The following is a 23,527-nucleotide window of genomic DNA, read 5'->3' on the forward strand; positions in this document are numbered from 1 at the left end:
CCTAGATTTATGCCTCAATTGCTATTCGGCTTGCGAAATTGGTATGATTAGATGGTGATTTGCATACGTTGGAAACTACACATTCCTTCAGTAAACTTTAACTTTACAAGGCTAGGCCACGACAAAAATTATATCTATTTGCGGAATATTATTTACAAGAAACGATTTTAGTATGATAACCAAGAGGTTTTGACGAAAGTCATTTCGAGAAAGATGTCAATGAATAGCTCCTTCATAAAATTTTATTCCAGAGCCTTTTTACACTTCGATATCAAAGGATAAAAGCGAGGGCTTATTTCCTTATAATTTTATGTAGCAAAAGCCCGGTTGGTTGCTTGAAGTGCACGTAATAAGTATAAAATTCTACTGGGGCCTTATTCTGTATGTCACTGTAAACACGTAACGCGACCATGTCGCATTATCTTCGTGAAATTTGCGTGAAATGGTATTCTGTATGCCAATTTCTATTGTCTTTAACGTGACTCGGTGCGTTACGTGCTTGTTACGCTCTGTCAAAATAACGTGTGGCATAGAGAATAAGGCCCCTGCTGTATATGACTTATGGACTGCTGTATATGTATATGACTTTCTTGTACTGTATATAACATACATAATATATAATAAATATATGTAACACGTATACGAAAAACGTTAGAGAACACTTTAATTAAAATAGAAATTAACATTGATGAAATCTTACAAAAAAAAAAAACAATTTTAATATCGACTGAGATGGTACAATACCGCTTAGAAAAACAGTTTTTTCCCAGAAGATGTTTATCACCTTCTAACTAAGTGCGTTCGTACTGAGCATATTATGAGAGCATATAAGGCAGAAGAATTCATGATGAATCCTCTAAATACAGGAGTATTCCAATATATACTGCCTGATGCAATGTGTGATGTTGCTAATAATTATTTCAACAGTTGTAGTAGCAGTAATACAATTTTGTACAATAGGACTGACATAGCCGCTAAGCGACTCAAAGTCCTTAATAAAAAAAAAATAAAGAGAGAAAAAAAAAACAGTTTTTCAGGGTAGAGTTAAAATTAAAAATGTCGTTGTTTATGATGTATCAACTAGGTGCTGCTCGCGACGTCGCCCGGAAAAAATTTCTTTGCTGCTACAAAAGTCCCTATAATACTGTACAATGCCAGCGCCATCAATTTAAAAAATCAGGTAAAATAATTTCACTATTTCTCATGGAAGTAACTTTCCGAGATACAGAGCCTATATGTTAATCCAGGACAAGGTCTACCCGTGTGCAAATTTCATCCAAATCCGATCAGTTGTTTCTGCGAAAAAATTTACAAATATTCAGATTTATGATATTAGTAAGATCCCAATTCGGCGGTTTCATCACTTACGCGGTATTCGCTAATGCTAGTATTGCACTATCTCCGACGATATGTATGATGTAATCATATTTTGTTTCCATTGCATCGGCCGTTGCTCATATAATCAGTAATATGGATCTTACGTGCTCGGTTTTAGAATTTATTTCGTTTTTCATCCGTCTACTTCACACACTAAAAAGTATTATTTTCTGTTTTATTAATTGTATTTCGTATTTATATTAGTCAATTCCGAAAGATAAAATGCCCACGCTGCTCAATATTACATGTTAAAGACAATGTACATAAGAATAGGTCCCGTGTAGTCACTTTGCCCAGAATATGAAAAAAAAAAGAAGTGTATTAAGATTCGCAGAACAACTAAGCTAAATATTTCCTCCAATATACCTTGAGGAATTGTGAGAAAATAATACAAATAGAGCTTCATAGAACAAATGAATCAAATAAATTAAATAAGCTTAGTACAAAGGATTGTCTTGTACCATACAAAAGAAATATACAAATAAGACAACATTTTCTAAGTATGGAATTTATTTTCCAATTCATTGTTATAAGAATAATTAACTTATTCTATTCAAAGAAGAAACTAAGTTTTGTACTTGTATGTGTTAATGAATATTGTTAGCAAAATTCATTTCATATGTTGTTATTCGCACTAGTATTATGAATAGGTAAAATTCATAAATTTGGGTGACACACAAGTCAAATTTAAGTATAGTACTTACTAGAAAGTATTACTCATTGAGTAGAGACACAATGCTCACCAGTGAACATCACAAATTAAATTTAGAAAGAGATATTATAACGCTGTGTTTGTCGAGTCTTGTCTCACACTCACACCTATGTGATATTTTGTCGCTGACTTGAAAATTGTATTTTTATACCTAGATATTTAGAATATTTTTTTATTTACAAAAGAAGAGGTATAAAGATTATTTTTAGGGTCATCGCTAAATGATCCCTCTGGATTTGATGATAAGTTGAGTGGGGATAGAATGTCGACTGACGAGAAATGATTACCCTTCGGCAGTGGACATAATTATGCCGGCCAGTTTTAAACCAGAAATACTGTTCAGAACTCGTCACATTTACGTGGGCCACTATGGCGGGTTTTATAACCAGTGTATAGTGGCCACTCCCCGGGCGGATATAAATATCCTTTCAAAAGGAAAATACTTTGTGTATAATTTTGAAATAAAAATTGCTTTAATACCATTCCATCACAGGAACAACAGAGATACGGTGAAGCGTCATTGTTACATGGTTAGAGTTCCAAGGGCTCACATTAAGGGCTTAGCTTCCACCTTTATTGTGCCGAGAGCCAAATTGTGGAATTAGCTACCGTTGTGTCTATTTCCGCATATATACTATTTGGGGTTCTTCAGGTCGCAAGTGAATCGGTTACTTCTGAGTAAGCAATCCACATTACTTAACATCAAGCAGATAACAATCAAACGTGAGCTCATTTAGCATAAAAAAAAAACACAATCTGCGCTTTGTATCTCTGTGATTCATAAAGCCCGCCTCTTTTACTAATAAATTTTTAATACTATGATCTAATCTATTATCAGTATTTGCAAATATTTTTTGAAACTAATGATATACGATGCGTAGAATCATTATAGTATCAATTACAAATGAACTTGAGCAAAAACGTCGGTGTTGATGTTGTTGCGTTGATTTGAACCGGTGCCAAAGAAAAAAAATACGGATTAAAAAAGTATTTAATAAAATTAACTCCAGTGAAAAAAATTTAAGGATAGCTAGCCAAATTGAATATTTAGATATTTATTACTCGATAATGACAACCATTCGCTTAAGCGCATGACAGCATCCTCAGTCTGTTAAGCGTCAATAGTTAGACCCTGTAATTCATTCTAAAGGACCCTGGAAACGATAGAAAAAGTTTGATAAATTTGTTCGTCAAACTTCATGTTTTCATCGAACATTGTCTTAAACTATCAAACCTAACATCAAAATCTGTCCAACTTGCCAGTAGTTGTAGTTTTTTACTTTTCGTGACGTAACGTTTTTGACACTAGCGCTTACAATCAGAATGAATACAGACAAAGCACCTTTGACTAGAACTCTAATACTATGTACCAAGACGACGACTGAGATATTGTTTGACAAACACCGTCACTAACCTTCAAATTAGTTTGCCAAACACGCCGTCAATCAAGATTTTTATCAAAGTGTCAAAGACATGGACTGCTTGACAAATGTTTCAAACAAAGCTGAATACTATCAAATAATTTGACAAACACGTAAATTTAACCCGTCATGACTTGTCAAAATTTTATTTTCAAATATGTACAGGTAGCTGAATGTTTGCCGCCAAACATTGACAGCTACGCGTGTGACGGAAAAATAACCTTATTATGTAGTATATAAGGTTATAATCCCGTGACACACGCAAATGTCATGTAGCTGTCTTGGCTCGCCGGCGAGCCACGAGAGACCAAGAGTTAAGAAACAATTCGAACGTTTACAGGGCACTTAAGACAGATAAATAAAAAGTGTAAATTTGAGAACCAGGTGCTATTGGCATAAAATTGAATTTTGTTCTCAATATGCCAAAACGCTGTCTCAAACACACGGGACGAGTCAATGAACTGGCTATACATGTCCGTCTGTCCTTTGGGGTTACAAGCGTGAACTTATGCACGATCATCTAAACATTTTATGAACATCCAACTACTGGCAGCGCAATATTATTTTTACAACAAACAACATCTAAAAATATTTTCTTATATCTTCTGGCAACAAGTCATTATGTTATTGATGAGGTGAACACAAACGTTGTTCTGTAATTCCGTAGTTTACACAAAGCTTGCTAAACAACCATAATTTTGTTTGCAAATTGTCTAGCGAATTTTTCAATGCAGACACAAAAACAAACTGGCGTGAGATTTTTATGTGTGTATTTTATTTAATTGAATGGCGATGCAGCATCAGACTTGTCTATAAATATTACCAACAGAATTCTGAATTGAAATATAAAGGATGGTACTGATATTACACTGTGTAATTGCGACCATTACTAGTATTATTAGTTAGCATTTCAGTATTTGTGTCTACATGATAAGTCATGACATGACTATTCCAAGTAACACTCAAACTTTGTATCGAAGGAGTAGGCAGAGGCTTAACTGGTGGACCTATTTTCCGCTGTGTATATTCCGTCCCATGATGTGACAGGGGCGAGCCTATCGTCATATCAGGCACAAAGTCAGACTCCGGACCGATAGTGAGTAGAAAAACCCAATATCACTGCCTGATCCGGGGATCAAACCCGAGAAAAAGCAGCCCAAAAAAAATCTAATAAATTATATTGTTTTGTGTAAATTTTAAGTCTTATAATGCAAGATCAAAGAAATTTGAACACAAAAACTATTGTTGATGAGCTATAAAAGCCAACAATGTAATATTGAGTAAATAATTTGTTTGCATTCTCAGTAAACTTTTTTGAATGAGTTTGGTTACATCTATATATATATATATATAAAAATGAATCCCTGTTTCCCTTGATCACGCCATCACGCATGAGCGGCTGGACCGATTTCACAAATATTTTTTTGTTCTGTTCGTTATTGTCAGGAGAAGGATCTTATGAAAGAAAAAGTTAAGGAAGTTGAGCGGAACGTTAGAAAATTTAAGAAAAGTTAATTTCAGCGATTGACAGAATGCGCGCTGCAAATTCATAGTTAAGACGGGACAACGTCTGTCGGGTAAGCTAGTAATCAATATAAATATTATCCGCGCCTCCATTCGCCTGTAACTTCTGATTGGATGACATTAACCATGTTCAGTTGACCTCGCGTATGTAAGGCAGCTGTTACCTCGGAAAGGTCAATCACGCCACGAGATGAAATTTTTCAAGTTGAAAAATAGCAGAAGTGTCTCCTTCGAAACTTTACTAACTACACTTGAGACTGATCAAAATTGGTTCCGCGGATTCAAAGTTTACATGACATTTAACTTTAGATAATTCAAATAAGATAACGAAGATATTTAGAAACTGCAGAGAAACACTGACTTTACTTACTTCTATACACATAAATTCAAAAGCTAATCTGTTTATTTTTATCTTTACAACTGCAGAGTGGGTGAATGGTATTGGAAATTTAAAAGCAATTCACTTCCGCCGTTTTATGGCAGCAGGCCAGCAAACGAGAACATCACGTGACGATAAGAAATAACTACCATCAGTGAACAAGTATTTTTCATATGCAAGGGTGGGGACCCAATGATAAAGTAGAGAAACGAATCCATGCGGGTGGATGGTTACTACCACTTTGTTAATGGTCAGAATAAAACTTCAAATATCTTGGAAAACAAGCCGAATACAATGTTAAGCAATTCATTCAGGATTCGTAATGGTGTCACTCTTTTACCGACGGCGTCGATAACGTAATTGTACTGTATGCGCGGTACGGCAGCGCTCTGAGAGCCTGGATTCGAATTCCGGGTTAGGAAAAGTGATATTTGGGTTATTCTGCTCAGTATCAGCTCGGAGAATTTGAGCCCGATAGGGCTATAGGTTCGACATCTATCACATCATGGGACGGAACACACTTGGTGAAAGTAGGTGCCTTAGTTGCGCCTCTGCATACCTCTTCGGGGATAAATGCGTGATGTATATGTTGTATTAATACCAATATATAGCCTTAGGTATGTTGTTTTCTAATATCCCTATGATGTTTTCTTTCAACGTTCAAATGAACTGTTATAAACCTTATTTGACAGAGCAATAGGTTACAAATCCATCTCTGCACAAAAGTGCGTCTTTTGTGCATATAAATATACTGTCAGTGCACCGGGCCCGCGAGTATCTTCAGAACCTTTAACGCGGAAACTTATGTATGTACGCCGGTAGATATTTTCACTGTTCCTTTCCACTGTTTCTCTTGCCCATATAGTATTTTGTGTTGTTTAACATATAGTATTTTTATAATTATAAAAATAACTTTCGGATCCTGTATAATATAACGATATAAATAATAAACAATATACACGTAACTAAAAAAGTCAGATGAGTGCCTTAGGTTTAAACCTGCGGACCCTCATTTCGGCAGTCTGTTCCATTCCCAACTAAGCGATAGTATACTTCGTCATTTAGTTGCGGAAAAAAATCGTCAATCTTATTTGAACCTTACAATCTAAAATCCCTAAAGTAAACACTATTTCTAAGTAATATAACACACTTAAAATAATTTAGACTTGAATAACTCTCGGATAGACTTCACAGCCGGAGATACGGACAAACCTAATCCTTGTCTGTTTTATATCTATACTATTATATAAAGCTGAAGAGTTTGTTTGTTTGTTTGTTTGAACGCGCTAATCTCAGGAACTACCGGTCCAAACTGAAAAATTCTTTTTGCGTTGGATAGCCCTTTGTTCGTGGAGTGCTATTGGCTATATATCATCACGCTATACCCAATAGGAGCGGAGCAGTAATGGCTAATCTCAGGAACTACCAGTCCGAACTGAAAAATTCTTTTTGCGTTGGATAGCTAGCTCTTTGTTCGTGGAGTGCTATAGGCTATATATCATCACGCTATACCCAATAGGGGCGGAGCAGTAATGGCTAATCTCAGGAAATACCGGTCCGAACTAAAAAAATATTTTTGCGTTAGATAGCTCTTTGTTCGTGGAGTGCTATAGGCTATATATCATCATTACTCAGGAACTACCAGTCCAAACTGAAAAAATATTTTTGTGTTGGATAGCCCTTTGTTCGTGGAGTGCTATAGGCTATATATCATCACGCTATACCCAATAGTAGCGGAGCAGTAATGGCTAATCTCAGGAACTACCATTTCGAACTGAAAAATTCTTTTTGTGTTGAATAGCCCTTTGTTTGTGGAGTGCTCTAAGTTCACGCTATGACCAATAGGAGCGGAGCTGTAATGGCTAATCTCAGGAACTACCAATTTGAACTGAAAAAATCGTTTTGTGTTGGATAGCCCTTTTTGTGGAGTGCTATGGGCTATATATCATCACGCTATGACCAATAGGAGCGGAGTAGTAATGAAATGTTGCAAAAACGGGGACAATTTATTAGTTTTGAGAGCTTCCGTTGCGTGCGCTGCGTTAACGGTTAAAGTTATGCAACAATGATGTATGACGGGATTGTTCCTCTTAAAAAGTTCTACAAAATATATTATAAAACAAAGTCCCCCGCTGCATCTGTCTGCCTGAACGTGTTAAACTCAAAAACTACCCAACGCATTAAGATGAAATTTGGTATTAAGACAGTTTGAGACCCTGGGAAGAACATAGGCTCCGGGGAAACTACTACTTTTATAACGGAAAACTTTAGCCTGAAAAAATTTATAACGCGGGCGGAGCCGCGGGCAAAAGCTAGTACCGTATAAAATTGTTTACAGTTCGTGTCATTTTATAATGGAAAGCGAATCCCTACAAAATACATGATGTAAAATGTTAAAACAAGCGGAGCTGCATTTCGTAGATATTGCAGGTTTGGTTAGAGGTGCAACGACCGTGACACGACCGAGGTCACTTTTAGGATTCCGTATGGTAATATACAAACCTTTTCGGTCTATGAATAATGTTGTGTTTTTGTCTGCACACACATACTTTTTTTGGTTTCGCGGAGAAAGTGCTTATGACTACCGCCCAGCCTTCGTGGGGGGCGACTGAGCGGTTATGTTGGGGTCACCGTGCCTTACGACCCGGCGTTGCGCCACCCGGATTTGATGTCGACCTTCAGGCGACGGCTGGGCCGAGTCCCTAACCTATATACAACGCACAGCATGCCAACTAAAACTCCGCGGTGGTCCTATTCGGCGCATTAGGGACTGTTACGGGCTTAAACGGTAAGCAGGGGCGTAACTAGCGCTCTCTGTTTGTTCCATGTATAGAGACGAAACTATCGCGCTAATAAGATTGTAGACTATGAGATGATAAGTAAAAAATCCCAATACAACTTTACCAGATCCAGGGATTGAACCCAATACTACAGAGCCACAGGCGTACTGTAAACTACACCACTGAGGTACTCTCTGTCTGACCTTTACAGGCTTGTATTAACACTGAGATTGCGGGTTGAAATGTTCTCATTAATTATCATGGCATAAAATATTATAATTTAATATGTTTCGTTCCATCTGCGTGGGTTTGCGTTCCTGAAATACTAGTCTCATTGTACTAGTAAAAGCAAAAAACCTTTTAAAGAAAAAATGTTAATAATACTTCTTTGGATCAGTACTTACGAAGATTACAACTTTTACGTACGCACTAAGTCTGTGTAACATATCTCTTAACAATATTAGTCGAAAAGCTTTACCTAGTTAAATCGAGATTATACTTTTTTTAACTAGAACTCAAGTAGATCAAATAGTACTAACTGCTAAGTACGGATTAAGTTGACATATATTATAGTTTTTTTTTAATAAAATTACATATTCGTATTTAGTTTTCGATACACAAAATGAGTTCAAACTTACAATGGATTCATATTTAATAAAATTCACCTAACTCTCCTGTGCCTTCGATACAAGTTTTTTGCTAATTTTCCAGCTTCGATTATAATATGAGTACCCGGCAACCTATCGATGCCACCAGGCACCACCTAACAAGATTTTAAACCAACTCTAATTCCCGTACCTGTTAGAAAATCCGTACAAAGCTATGCTCGACTTGAAAATCGAATCCAGGGCCACCTGTTCTACAGATGTTAGCACATTGACTGGACCAAAGAGGAGATATATCTTTTTTATCACATTGATATTTCCTCCTGACAATGCACGGCTTGATTACGCCGCGGATCGGCTGAATACCGCCAAACCTTTGTACTCGTATTTTGTAATATAGTATATGAATTTAAAAAGGTATCCCAGAATAAATTTATGGATCCAGTTCATCAAAGGTCGTAATAAAGAATATGGCGTCCGACGGACTGCATAAAAAACATATTTTTAAAGTTTTGTATAGTAGTTATATACAGTTTAGTTTATTGCAATTTCGCGGCTAAACACGGCTTTTCCTCTACTAGAGAGGCAGAATTGTAGCATTTTGCCATCTATGTGAGATTCCATAAAATTAATGGCATTACCAAGTTTCGACTTTCACTCACCACAAACAACTTGTCTGTAGCACTCACCGGTATACGTGTTCTGTAAAATATTCTACTATTTGTATATAAAGCCGATAAATAATTGACCCAGTTTTCCTAAACGATGCGTACTCGCACGCGCGACACATTACAAAACCTCACTTATATTAACAAGTATGATCGATGTCTGATCACTGACAAATCTAATCAACATGTCATAACATGGGAAATAGGATAAATTTATAGATAGAGTTAATAACAAAAATGCTAGTTGTCTAAACGAAATTATAAAGTGGGTAAAAAAGTGTCAAAAAAAAGCGGCAATAGCCTAGTCGGGCATGGAACGGACTGCCGAGACGAATGTCCGCAGGTTCAAATCCCAAGGGCACACACCTTTGACTTTTCTAAAAAATCATGTGTATATTCTTTGTGAATATATCGTTCGCTTTAAGGGTGAAGGAAAACATTGTGAGGAAACCTGCACATCTGAGAAGTTCTCTATAGGAATTTAGAAGGTGTGTGAAGTCTACCAATCCGCACTGCCAGCGTGGTGGACTAAGGCCTAATCCCTCTCAGTAGTAGAGAAGGCCCGTGCTCAGCAGTGGGCAAGTATCTAATACAGGGCTGTTATTATTATATTTATTATTATAAAAAGTGTCGCGTAGATTACTGAAGTGGTATAACCGCAGGAGGAAGGTGATAGCAAATTATAAGTACAAAATTGTAATGACAGGCTCAAATGCGTGATTGTAATGAAGTGTGGTAATCTGAGGGTCGATTCCCAGATCGGATTAAGTTTAATGCTCCCTATTAGCTTGCAGTCTAGAATTATATACACGTAAATAGCCTGGTCCCTGATTACTAGACATCTAATATAGCTGACATCTAGATGTTTCACCTCTATCAGCTTCTAAAAAGAGTAGGTAAAATGTGTGATGTTTTTAGGCAATAAAAAGTTGGTTCAATTTTAATCGATCATAATATTACGATTACTTCAACAAATGTATAAATCATGTTTAATAATGCCTATTGTATCGGTTCATTCAGAAAGAATTCTTTTGAAGGCTGTTATATTTAAATATTACTCGGAAAAGCCATAAGTAAGAATACAGTCTTAACTTGTATAAATAAGTATAAAGGCCATAACTTAGAATCCATAATCATAAAAGAAGAAATATAAAACTCAATAGGGAACTGGATTATTCTTCAAGACCTAACTTAAGAATGCGAATTTCATTCTATATGATTATTCCAGAAGTAAATAATAATGTTCATTAGGCAAACCCGGATGCTAGTTACGCTTCAGCTTAACCTTTTAGGGATGAAGGCGTGAATCTTTTATTGATAGATGTTAATATATTTTAATTATTATTAAGTTTTATATTTCATTCTCTTCGTTTGAATATCAGTAACGTGAATTTATATTCGACATTTTTATGTTATCATTTAAAGGATTTATATTATTTATAATTAGTTACTTTCGCAAATATCTCTGATGGTTGGATATATTTTATATCCGTCCGCATAGCGACTCCCGTGCACAAGGTATTAATTCCCGCCATAGTGGCCCTCATAAGTGTGTCGCGTTCCAGGATCAGCCTGGGTAAATCCGGTTTCAACAGGTCGGCATAATTGTGTCGACTGTCGAGGACTAATCATCTCTCGTCAGTCTACATTCTATCGAACACAGCGTCATCAAATGCAGCGGAGTGACTGTACTGTGCCCGAATGTTAAAATGATCTACTATACTGTACAATAATTATTAGTTTGCTATAAGTGGAAGCTTTATGGATATATGTCTATTAAAAAACTTAGCCTATAAAACAATATATCCCAAAAAAAAATACACAAATATGTCTTTCATGAATTCAGATTCACATTCGCGACTCGCAGTGCAACTCTACGGGCGAGTTGATTTGTATAGCCTTAATTGAAATGTCTACACGAGCCTAATGAACGAGTTTTTTATAGACAAAACAATTTGTACCGTTATGTTTGTTTGACGGAATAGCAATGTTCGTTGCTTGGTTTGTTTTGTGATGTGCGTACAAGGAAATCATTTGTTTTATGGTAATTGTTCATAAACAGTAATTTTGAATGGCGGTAACTAATGCTTTGTCTACTAACTGGGCCAAGTTATAGTCGGCCTGTCATAATACAAGCCTTGTTCATATAATGCACACTGCTGAGCATGGGCTGCTTCTGCTACAAAGAAGGTTAAGGCCTCAGTCCTCCAAGCGGGTCGATTGCGGGTTGTAAGACTTTAAATGCTTTCGAAAATATTCTAAGCTATGCATGTTTCCTCACAATGTTTTACTACAAATCCAATTCACTTTAGTATCCTGGCCACTTCTAATTTTATTGACATTCATACCATATGTTATTTAATCCTCTTTGAAAAATGTCGAAGAAAGGTATTACACCCACGCTACATTGAAATGGGATAAGAATAGTTGATAAAGAAGAACATAACATCAGATGTATCACAAGATTAAAATTTTTCGCGTAATCTGACCCCGAATATTGCCAAATTGTAGCCTTCCAAAAGATATTGAGAACGGAATATCATTACATCAAATAAACCCCAAAAATAGAGTCAAGATATTTATTACACCTGGATCATTAAGCAAGGTATACCGCCATTATTTCGGAATTGACAAAAATGTGTTTTAAAATTGGTTAATTCCCCTTGATTTATGTGGATTAGTAATTAACTGTAATTTATAAGTTCAACGGTAATTTATTGAGGGTAAAGTCTTCGAAAAAGTTAATTTAATACATCCAGCTAAATTCAGTTACGTCAAATCGTAAAACACATAACAGTAACTGCTTCACTTTAGCACTGTACTATTTATGGAAGGTTAGTATTAGTAAATTATTTATGTTTAACGTAATTACCCTAATACAATTTGGTTGTCAATTTAAGAAACACTGTATATAATATTGATTATCTACAACCTTAAACAATGGTGTCCATATTTTCAAATTCATTTTATTATTTTGAATATGAAATTTGTTATTATAATAATAATAATGCATTTATTTGTTGAATACTGTAAAAAGTTGTTACATGTAATTAATTAGCTCATAGTATTCTGCCGTTTTCAGCGTACAAATATTTTCATTAAAACTTTTCATGAAAGAAATCATTTACAGAATAATAACATTTATCAAGAAGGAACTTAAATAATTTACATTTGAATATATTCAATTTAAGAATTTTGAAATCATCGGGTAATTTATTATAGATATATATTGCCATACAGTATACATTGTTTGAAAATAATTTTATCTTCTGTTTTGGGACATATAATGTGTAACGTTTGCGACTTGGTCTGCGTACAACATCATTATGCATGTCAAATAATTTTATATTCTTATGTACAAAGATACAAATCTCAAATATATATAGTGATGGTAGTGGCAATATCTTAACACTGTTTAAATAAAGAAACACAGCTATCAAGCGGATGTGCAGCGCATATTGAACGTATACATTTTTTTTGTGCTCTAAATACTGTTATTAAATCACAAGAATTAGCCCATATTATTAAGCCATACCTAATGATGGATGAAACGTATCCATGATAAGCACATAGAGCCGCACTTGTGCTTATTCTAACCCATATTGTAAGTTTTTGCACCATATTTTTATAAGCTACGCAGATGTACCAAAAATCTCTTATCAAACAGTAGTGTGCTCAAGTTGGTTGTTCCCTATCATACATGTAAAAGGTTAAATTACCAATTATATACTGGCTATATAAAACCTACAATATTCTTCTATATTCTGGTGGCCCCGATTGTACTAATTAAATGGAAAATTGCAGTTTACAGTCCATGAATTTTATTCTAAAGCAAGCGAGAAAAGTTTTCGCTAAAGAAAACCGGGCAAGAAACTCTAGTTGCTTTTTAGAATCTCGTTTACATTGGCACGCTTTAATTTGTATCAGAGCGCTTCATTCATTGCCAAGCATTTTGTACTCTATAGACATGCAATAATAAATTCTTTGAAATTTCTTCACTATTGACGATTGTAATAATATTATTTAATTCGGTTAATGTTCATGCGTTTAACAAATATTCTATAATAGTAATAATAATATCAGCTCTGTATTATATACTGTCCCACTGTTGGACACGGGCCTTCTCTCCTACTGAGAGGGATTAGGCGTTAGTCCACCACGCTGGCCCAGTGCGGATTGGTAGACTTCACACACCCTCGAAAAAAACACCTACAGAGAATTTCTCAGGTATGCAGGTTTCCTCACGATGTTTTCCTTCACCGTTAAAGCAAGCGATAAATCATAGAGAATACACACATATATTTTTAGAAAAGTCAGAGTTGTGGTGCCCTTAGGATATGAACCTGCAGACATTCGTCTCGACAGTCCGTTCCACAACCAACCAGGCTATCGCCGCTATTGGCAAAATAAATAAATTAGTCGCTCTAATGATTAAAAAAAAAATCACCCAGAGGAGTTAAGTAAATAATCGGTAAACAGGCATACAGATGTAAACATTAAGGAATATCATTTATACAACATGTTTTCAACTGAATTCGACAGGAGTTTACCGAATTCGTTGTATTTTATTTTATGTTTGTTCGGAGTTAATTTTTTACCCCGTGCTCCGATTTTTATTCCGATATTGCATTGGATTTCGCTTCGCTTGGAAATTATTCCTTTTTATTTTTATTGTATGGAACTGTGAACTTCTAAAACGCAGAGGGAAACTCCCGATAGTTAAATAGGATTTAATAATTATTTTTATGTTACATTCATTATAGCCTCAACATGCTATCATATCAAAAAAATGTGCGCTGACGTTAAACTTCCAAGATGCAGCACAGAACTCTTCACAGTCAAATAGGATGAGAATACAGCTTATTGTATTACGTCTTATTAGGCCTTTTGTTTTCGCGGAGAAAGTGTCTTATGACTACCGCTCAGCCTTCGTGGGGGGCGACTGAGCGGTTATGTTGGGGTCACCGTGCCTTACGACCCGGCATTGCGCCGCCTGGATTTGATGTCGACCTTCAGGCGACCGCCGGGCCGAGTCCCTAACCTATGTACAACGCACGGCATACCAACTAAAACTCCGCGGTGGCCCTCTTCGGCGCATTAGGGACGACTGCGAGCTTCCTCTGACGGAAATGTCTAAGTCTGCTTCCACAGCCGCCCCTGCACGTCTTATTAGGCCTGCTCTTAGCTAATAAAAAAGCAAAACAACTAATCTTTGTAGCAAAAAATAAAATTGTCTTAAAAGCCACAATAGCGTCACAGCAAATAAAAAACTAAGTTAAATTTATATATAATAACTAATTATGTATTAAAACATAAACAATGTAAACTTGTTTGTTAGTCTTATTTTTGTTTCTGTACATTATACACATGAAATATTTATTTTAAATCGGTGCCTAAATTGCCCTCTACTATATAAATATATATACGAAAACAATGTGCAATTACCTAAGCTTCATTCGCCGTAAATTCTCTTTAATTTTGCCCATGGTTACAGCCTAAAATGGCTTTCACTATCACATATAGTAGACGCCAGCATTTCTACAAATTGAAAGCGAAGTTTCTATTATACAGACATTTCTAGGACGGAATGTATTCAATTAGGATATAGAGCATTCAGATGGAAAATAGGGTGACGTGACTACCAGACAAGATTGGCGATTATAATGTCAGCTCTGTATTATATACTGTCCCAATGCTGGGCACGGGCCTTTTCTCGACTGAGAGGGATTAGGCCTTAGTCCACCACGCTAGCCTAGTACGGATTGGTAGACTTCACACACCCTCGAAAATTCCTATAGAGAATTTCTCGGGCATGCAGGTTTCCTCACGATGTTTTCCCTCACCGTTAAAACAAGCAATAATTCACAAAGAATACACACATAATTTTTTAGAAAAGTGAGAGGTGTGTGCCCTTGACATTTGAACCTGCGGACATTCGTCTCGACAGTCCGTTTCATAACCAGCTAGACTATCGCCGCTACTAGATTGGCGGTTAAGAACCCACAATAGCAGAAAATCTGTATTTATTTTGATTGCCTTAGGCAAATGAGCAAGCGGTCCACCTGATGGTAAGTAGGATCTGCCGTCCATAGACTTTGCAATGCCAGAGGCGAACAGTTATATATAAAACTATTTGCCCGCATGAACAGCTATCTATTCAAAACTTATAATATAGTAGGTTTTGTATGCAGCTTCGCTCGCGTGAAAACTCTTTTTCGATACAGATCCTAAAAGAATGAGTAATGTCCGCGTTATCTATTCAAATTAAATTACCGGGATTAAAATAGACTGTGTGTTGTTTGTAATTCACGATATACGAGTGCCAAATTACATCCAAATCCGTTCAGCTGCTTTTGCGTTTACTTCTAACAAATATCTAAATATACATATTATGTAAACATTAAGTAACTTTTGCATTTATAATATTAGTAAGAAGTAAAAATTTAAAATAATATCTACAATACGTTATCCTTTTGTTATACTTTGGTTTAAAAATTGTTTATAATGCAGATTTTGTTTAATTAATTTCATAATGATAATGCTATTGAAGTTGTTGATTCCGTGCATCTCCTCCTAAGATACTTATTAATTGGCAACCAACACTATAAGATAGACAATTTAATAAAGTACATTTTGGTAGTATAAAATGTTTAGTAAGATCTAAAATTGATTTTTAAGTAATAATATTCGTAAATGATTCCATATAGCGCCCGTAACTCAGTGTATTTAAACAGATAATAGCCCCTTACACAGGAAAGCACTACGTTCGTCACCTTGATCTAAATTGATAAGCAATATCACATAACTATCCAATTTAAATAGGTTAAAATCATGATAATAAACGTTATTTATACCTATTTCATCTTTATAACCGCTGTCCACCCTTGCACAAGCGATAAAACCGGAATAATAAAAACAATAGATCGCTCGGAACGCAGATCGACTGCTCGTAAACCGGGTAATAACTATGGAAGTCTTTTAATATTCTTTGCGCATTCTACTAACCGCTAGTTTCGAAGGATTTATGGTTTTAAATAAAATCTATATTATCTATATTTAAAATAGTACTTTGCACCCGATTTGATGATTATAGACTTTTAGGTTTCTTGGATTCAATTGAAATGAAACAAGTTTGTGAATTTTAACGCTATTTTTATATTATTATTATTATTAAACATTTTATGGATTTTATCATGGTTTAATATTATCATTTTCTTCCGACGTTTCGAAGACTTCGCAGCTTTCGTGGTCACGGGGTGGACTGAAACTGACGAAGGCTGTAGTCTTCGAAACGTCGGAAGAAAATGATAATATTAAACCACGATAAAATTCATAAAATGTTTTATTTCAATGTCTAACATTCACGTAAATATAAGAAATCATTAATTCAATAGAATTTAATTCACCTTTAACTAAATCCTACCAGTATTTGCTGCTGTTTAGTTTTACAGAATACTCGGCGTTGCTCGCGGATTCCTTATGTAAAAAGCCTTTCCTGCTATTATAGCGCCACCTGTACGACGCATGCGCCATCTAATTAAAAAATCTGGTGAAAAAATCAAATATTTCCCAACGGAGTATAAGGGATGAAAAGTTGTCTATATGTTAATCTAGGACATGGTCTATCTGTTTGCCAAACATCCGAATCCGTTCAGCGTTTACTTTTAACAAACATTTGCATTTATAATATTCATAAGATACAATGACAGCTATCTCTCGCTGATAAGACGCTCGTATTTATCTAGATAACTTATGACTTCTGTTATTGTATCAAATTGTTATAGTATAATTTAGTATTTAGACTTGTTTGCTTGATACGCCCGTGTTTACATCAAATAACCTGAATATTAATTGTAGTGATTATTCGCAAAGGCCCAAGGGTAAAGCGATGCTAGCAGCGTGTACTCTGCCTTACTTACTGAATTATCTAATGGGAGATTATAATAATATAGTAACAGCCCTGTATTACATTATGTCCAGTGCTGATTACGGCCTTCTCTACTACTGAGAGGGTTTAGGCTTTAGTCCACGACGCTGGCAGACTTCACATACCTTCGAAATACTTGATGATAATTCTTAGGTATGTAGGTTTTCTCACGATGTTTTACTTCACCGTTATAGTAGCAGAGTACAGGATACGAATTCTTCAGCTATAGTTATATAGATAGGCATATCGTTGGCGTAGAATTAAAAATCGAACTCTGTGCTTTAGCAAGAAGTATAATTGCTTTTATTACACTTTTTCCGCCCTGGAATTTAAATCCGAGACCGATACCGCTCCGAAATCTCAAGTGTTATCCACATTGTTAAATACAAAAAAAACCGATGAGATCAATTTCTTAATTTTTATAGCCTTGAATGATATTAGAATTATTTATACTCAGATGCGATTAATCTTGTGATGTTTACTCACGGCCCGACTCACGAATCGTGCGAATCTGATACAGCTGTTCACTGATTTATTGTAAAGTTTTTATAATTGGAATTAGCGATAATTTTCGCTTTGAATTCGATTTGAGGATGGTTTTCAGGTCTAGTATACATCTAGTAAGACTAGTTTAGTTTGTAGAGAAGTATCTGTTTCGAATAGTGTGAGCAAACACTTTAATCATGTGACTATAATGACATTATAGATACTCTAGTAAATTCTAGGGAACGCAATGTCATCTAATACTTTAAATTAAAATAGGACTACAATATATACTAATATTGTGATGCTGAAGACTTCGTTTGTTTGAACGCGCTAATTTCAGGAACTACTTAACCGACTTTGAAAATTTCATTAATAGGGAACTACATCAATCCTGAGTGTTATAGACTAATTTTTATCCCGTTATTTATCCCAGAAAAACTATTTCACATAGACGGAGTTGCAGGCAAAACCTACTACAATATAATGTTAACATACGTTGGCTACACTGCATTGAACGTTTCTAATATAATGTTGCCGAGTCTAGAACGAGCATTAAATCCTTAAATAGGGACAATACGAACTACAAATCACAATGTACTGCACATTGCTGTGTTGTATGTATTACTGAAAAGCGACGTGAACCTTATTTTAATTTATATTTTAAAAAAAGGTTTACTGGAGTTTTCCTTATAGCATTAGTGACTGTAAAACCAATCACTGATTTAGATTGAAGCATTTATTGAAAGATGTATCAAACATAATCGAAGTTACTGCCCTATTTGTGTTAAATATATTCATATACTACGCACTAACCAACTATATATTTTACAGTCGTGTGTACTAACTATGAAAACGGTCAGATATGGATGTAATTCCTTACTAAAATATTATGTACAGATACTATCGTCAATATGAATAAATAATGTCGACGTTTGATATTTGAACATATTTAATATTTGGATGTTGGGAAGACATATCAATTTGTCTGACATTTCAATGTTTATTTATATTACAATAATAATGGCCTTGGTCCACCCCACGCTGGAGCGGGTTGGTAAACTAACATGCCTTTGACGTTTATTTGTAAAAACATCAAATACATAAGTTTGCTTATTTTTATATTTATATATTTTATTTATACTATCGTTATACATTCATTAACGTAAATCATACACTATTAAATTATACTTTTACATATTTTGAGGACATTTACAATTAGAAGATAACTAAAATTAATATAGTAAATAAGCAAAAAGAACAAAAAAGTAATTAAGAATTGGAGGCATAAGAACCAAAATATTTTAACGGCGTGCTGCGATAATCTATACTAATATATAAAGCTGAAGAGTTTGTTTGGACGCATTAACTTTAACATCTAATGAACAGATTTTGAAATTGTTTTCACTAACAGCGAGTTACATTACTCCTAAGCTATAAGCTACTTTTTATCCCGATAAAATATTTTGTATTTTAAATGGGGACATATGACGACTATGAAAATCTTTAGTATTATGTGTAAGAAAGCCATCATCCTTCTATGATGATAGTGTAGTAGGGAACATACTTATTATGTCTACTGACTATCCATCATGCCTAGATCTTGCACTTCAGTTAACTCGTGAATAGTAGGACCACATGTAGTATATAACATTTGTTAGAGCTGCGAGTCATGCCGTTTGCATGGACATAATTTATATGTTTCATCAATGTCTTCTTGTCTTGCTTTATATCATTTGTGAAGTGCACTGGTCGGAATAAATTGAGATCATCGGTGAAAATAGCATAGCTACAATTGTAAATTGTGTCGGTTATGACGTTGTTAAAACTTTCAATAAGATAAGTCCAAGATGGCATCCAAATGGTACTATAGATATGGCAGGATGAGTTAAAACACATATCTCTTTACAGTCACTACCTGTATCCTGTTACTAAGGTAGAAACAGAACCAGCAAAGTATCCTAAAATATATTTAGTTTTACCTTTAAAATCGGTGTATATCGCATCAACCTGTCTATCTTGATCAAATATGTTAGTAATATAAGATACTAGGTTGATGACAACTGACATAACATTAATATGGTTTTTTTAATCTCGCACGGTAATTTGACCCCACTGCACCTGATAGTAAGTGAAGTGAGGTCCAATAGAAAGTCGACTGACGAATTTGGTCAGAGTTTAAAGATATATCGAAAGAGTATATCGGTGTAAAATGGTCGGCAAAAAGATTTGCAATGCTTGAGTCATTGTCAGTTAGTAAATTCTATGTATTTCTGCGGGTGTCGAAATATCATTTTTCCGTATAAAGGCAAAATTAAGGTCTAATGTACCTCTGACATTATATTTAACGTACATTAAGGATAACCTTAATGTACCTCAAACATAATTTCTGTTGTTTAACTATTTTAGTTTCAGTATCTCTAATATAGTTTTTATAAAATTTTTTGTAATATATTTTGCAACGTTGGTTAAGAATCTTAAATTTGATTTGATCATGATGGTTTAATTACTTTTTTAAACGTTGCCTAATGTTCTCTTTTTCGTTATGCATTCTAATAATCTTTCGATTGAACGAATGTTGGTAACTTTGGAAGTTGACCTTACGTTTTGGAACTAGCTTAGTAATGGTGTCTATTAGAGTATCATTTATTTCGGTTATTATAAATGACGTCACAAGACCAGTAATTAGTATGGATATTCGTCTAGACTTGGTGCGCCCGAATCAATTATACTTAGTTGCCACCCACTTGCAACATTATTGGGACAATTACTAAAATAAATTACTAGGCATTTTGACATATGTAAGACTGGTTCGAATTACGCAAATATTTTAGACGACTAATGAAGACAATGTAACTAAACATAGAAAAGTGGTTGAGTAGGTCAGTAAGGACTCCAAGATACGTTATTAAATTCTTCGCTACTCGACTGCAATATCTCCGAGATAGGTTTTACATCTGTCTCACCGACGAGACTGGAAAAGCCTTGTAATAAAAAAAAATATATTAGGATACCAAACTATCATTTCCAAACTCGAACCTCGGATTCTCCAAAATTATGTCGATAAATAAGAATGCAGTATCCAACAACATAATATTACTAAGCACTTGAAGATGTTATATCCCTGTGAAATAAGGTTAATATAGAAAATGATGAGCTCAGCCCCTTGAATCTAAACTTATGAAACGAAAAATTATTTATAATAAATTCCAAGAATTTCGGCGCACTTGACCTTCCTTATCATTTCTGAGTGTTTCGTTAATTAAGAAAATTTGCGTACAATTTACTGAAATAATATCCACGAAACTTGCTAGGTACACATTATTATAGTATTAAACCTGGTTTCAAGTTTAGCAAATATACAAAAAGTCTTACAGGTACTGCAGCAAGGAGCTAAATAAGGGTTGCCGTATTGGCACAATGGGTATAATTGTGTATTTTTCTTTATATATTTTGTTTTTTCTCCTTTTATTGTACATGTTATAATGTTCATCAGCCTATATCTTTGTCCACTGCTAGATATAGGCCTCCAATATGCGTTTACCCTGTCTTCGGCCTGTCGCATCCAGTTCTTGCCAGCGACCTTTCGCAGATTGTCACACAACCTAATTGATATTCTGTCCCGTGATGTGATACGGGGTAGGGATGACATGAAGGGCGAATGCGCGAAAAAAAAAAGTATCCCTTTAAAGGAAACTGCGCGGACGAAGGAGTGTTAGATTCGGTATGATTAAAGTTCATAGAGGGAAGCGTCGAATAATAAAATTGATTTATTAGTGTTGCAAATATATTAAATTGCACGGTTGAACAACTGAACTACCATAAGTAATAATAAAAAAGCAAAAATATTCAAAGCATACATTTTTTATACACAAATCCCCAGTTAATATATCCAGCGACGAATCGTAGCAGCTCTGCAATGAACCTTCAATCTTGTTGCTAATAAACTATATTTATAACTAAATAACTTCAAAATATCTCTTATATAATGAAGTAGGTACTTAATAACGATTGTTGACCTTTTAGTTTAGGCCCTCAATTTAATGTAGTCTCTTTGATCTCATCTGAACAAGGATGTACTCAGAAATGATATTTTAGGGGATTAATTTCCATATTTATCAGAGATGGTAACGAAATGTATTTAAATTAAATAATTGTTTTAAGTAGTTTCTACTCACGGTTTCGATTTCTATTGTAGGCATCAGTTTTTTATAGCACTCGGGAATAATTGAGCTATTTCGCTTAATTAGACGAAATTACATTTGACTGACGTCTAACACCTCTCGAGAATTCAAAGCCGGGCAAGTCAGGCAAAAAACTGGCAGAGAATATTGCCTGTGTATGAATCAAGCGTAAAGCTTCCCAATCTGAAGTAAATATACGCTGCCAATGGCCCAAAGCGGCGATAGCATGTAGTTTAATTCTTGCAATAAAAAATGCGACACGACTCTATTTATTCAAATGCCCAACAGTGAAACCATACACATAGAAATACAGTAAAGGCTATACTATTTATACATATTACAAAACAAAGTCCCTTTTTGTCGGTCTGTATGTTATCGATTTTGTCAGAATCTACTGAACACATTTTTATGAAGCTTGGTATGAAGATAGTTTAGGACCATGGAAAGGTTATAGGCTACTTTTAATCCCAGGAATTTTATTCCGGAACACTTCTCACGCGGGCGAAACCGGAAGCAAAAATTAGGTATAAAACAAAATTAAGTAATTTGTTTATATGAACGAGTTAATCTCTAGAGCAATTCCCCGATTCTGCATGTAAATAGCATCTAATTTCCTCTATAAATGGGCTATCCAACACAAAAAATATTTTTGAGTTGGAACCGATAGTTTCTGAGATTAGCGCGTTCAAATAATAAAGAAACAAACTTTTCAGCTTTATATAATAGTATCGATATATAGGTAGATTAATTAAACGATACTAAATTCTAAAGTTACAAAAAATATTACTTACTTCTTGGTATAATTGCATTTCACAGCAACAGCTATCAGTAGGATGTTAGCCACTAATGACAGCAGTATCACAGGAACGTATAGAGTGATAAGGACATTCTCGGGCTGAAAGAATATGTCCAAGTCCGCCCCGAAGTTTAGATTATTATTAAGCGCCGCAGTTATATTCAACCCCTTTAGGGGGCTGAACTCATGAAGGGTGAAATTTGAAATCATTATTGCACTTTATAGCATTATTGGAATGAACATTGTTTTTTACATTTTTAAATATATTTAATTTTTACGTTTTAATTTGGCGAGTCAATTCGTGATTAAAATGTAACATTGTTTTTTATTTAAAAATAAAACGAATTATTTATTAGTTTATTAAACACTTCACATAATATATTGAATTTATATTTGAATTTGATTCAAAGTTTTATGCACAGAACTTACAGAGCTTTTTGCATTTTACCAATATTTTTTACAACATTTAAAGGGTATATAAATAAAATAACATTATTATAATACACGCACTTTCACACAACACTGATGTTTTCACAAAAACACGCGCGAAATGTTCCCGAAACCGAACATCTATCGAGTAACTACGGAACTTTCATCCATAGACGAGCGTTTCGCTAAAAGCCCTGAAAATGACTGAATGAAATCTTCCCGCGGGAGCGAGTGATCAGTGC

General features: G+C 34.8%; 1 protein-coding gene across 1 annotated transcript in view; it reads right to left on the bottom strand.

Moving 5' to 3' along the window:
* The window catches only part of LOC115450589 (neuropeptide FF receptor 2), a 73,147-nt gene extending 50,018 nt beyond the window's left edge, over positions 1-23,129 (bottom strand). Inside the window, exon 1 of the mRNA XM_030178645.2 lies at positions 22,852-23,129. Coding sequence (XP_030034505.1) covers positions 22,852-23,066 — 215 coding nt within the window. The 5' untranslated portion in view covers positions 23,067-23,129. The remainder of the gene's footprint in view (positions 1-22,851) is intronic.
* Positions 23,130-23,527: the final 398 nt, after the last annotated feature.

Source organism: Manduca sexta, chromosome 26 (genome assembly GCF_014839805.1).
Source record: "Manduca sexta isolate Smith_Timp_Sample1 chromosome 26, JHU_Msex_v1.0, whole genome shotgun sequence".
In the NCBI taxonomy this organism is placed as follows: Eukaryota; Metazoa; Arthropoda; class Insecta; order Lepidoptera; family Sphingidae; genus Manduca; species Manduca sexta.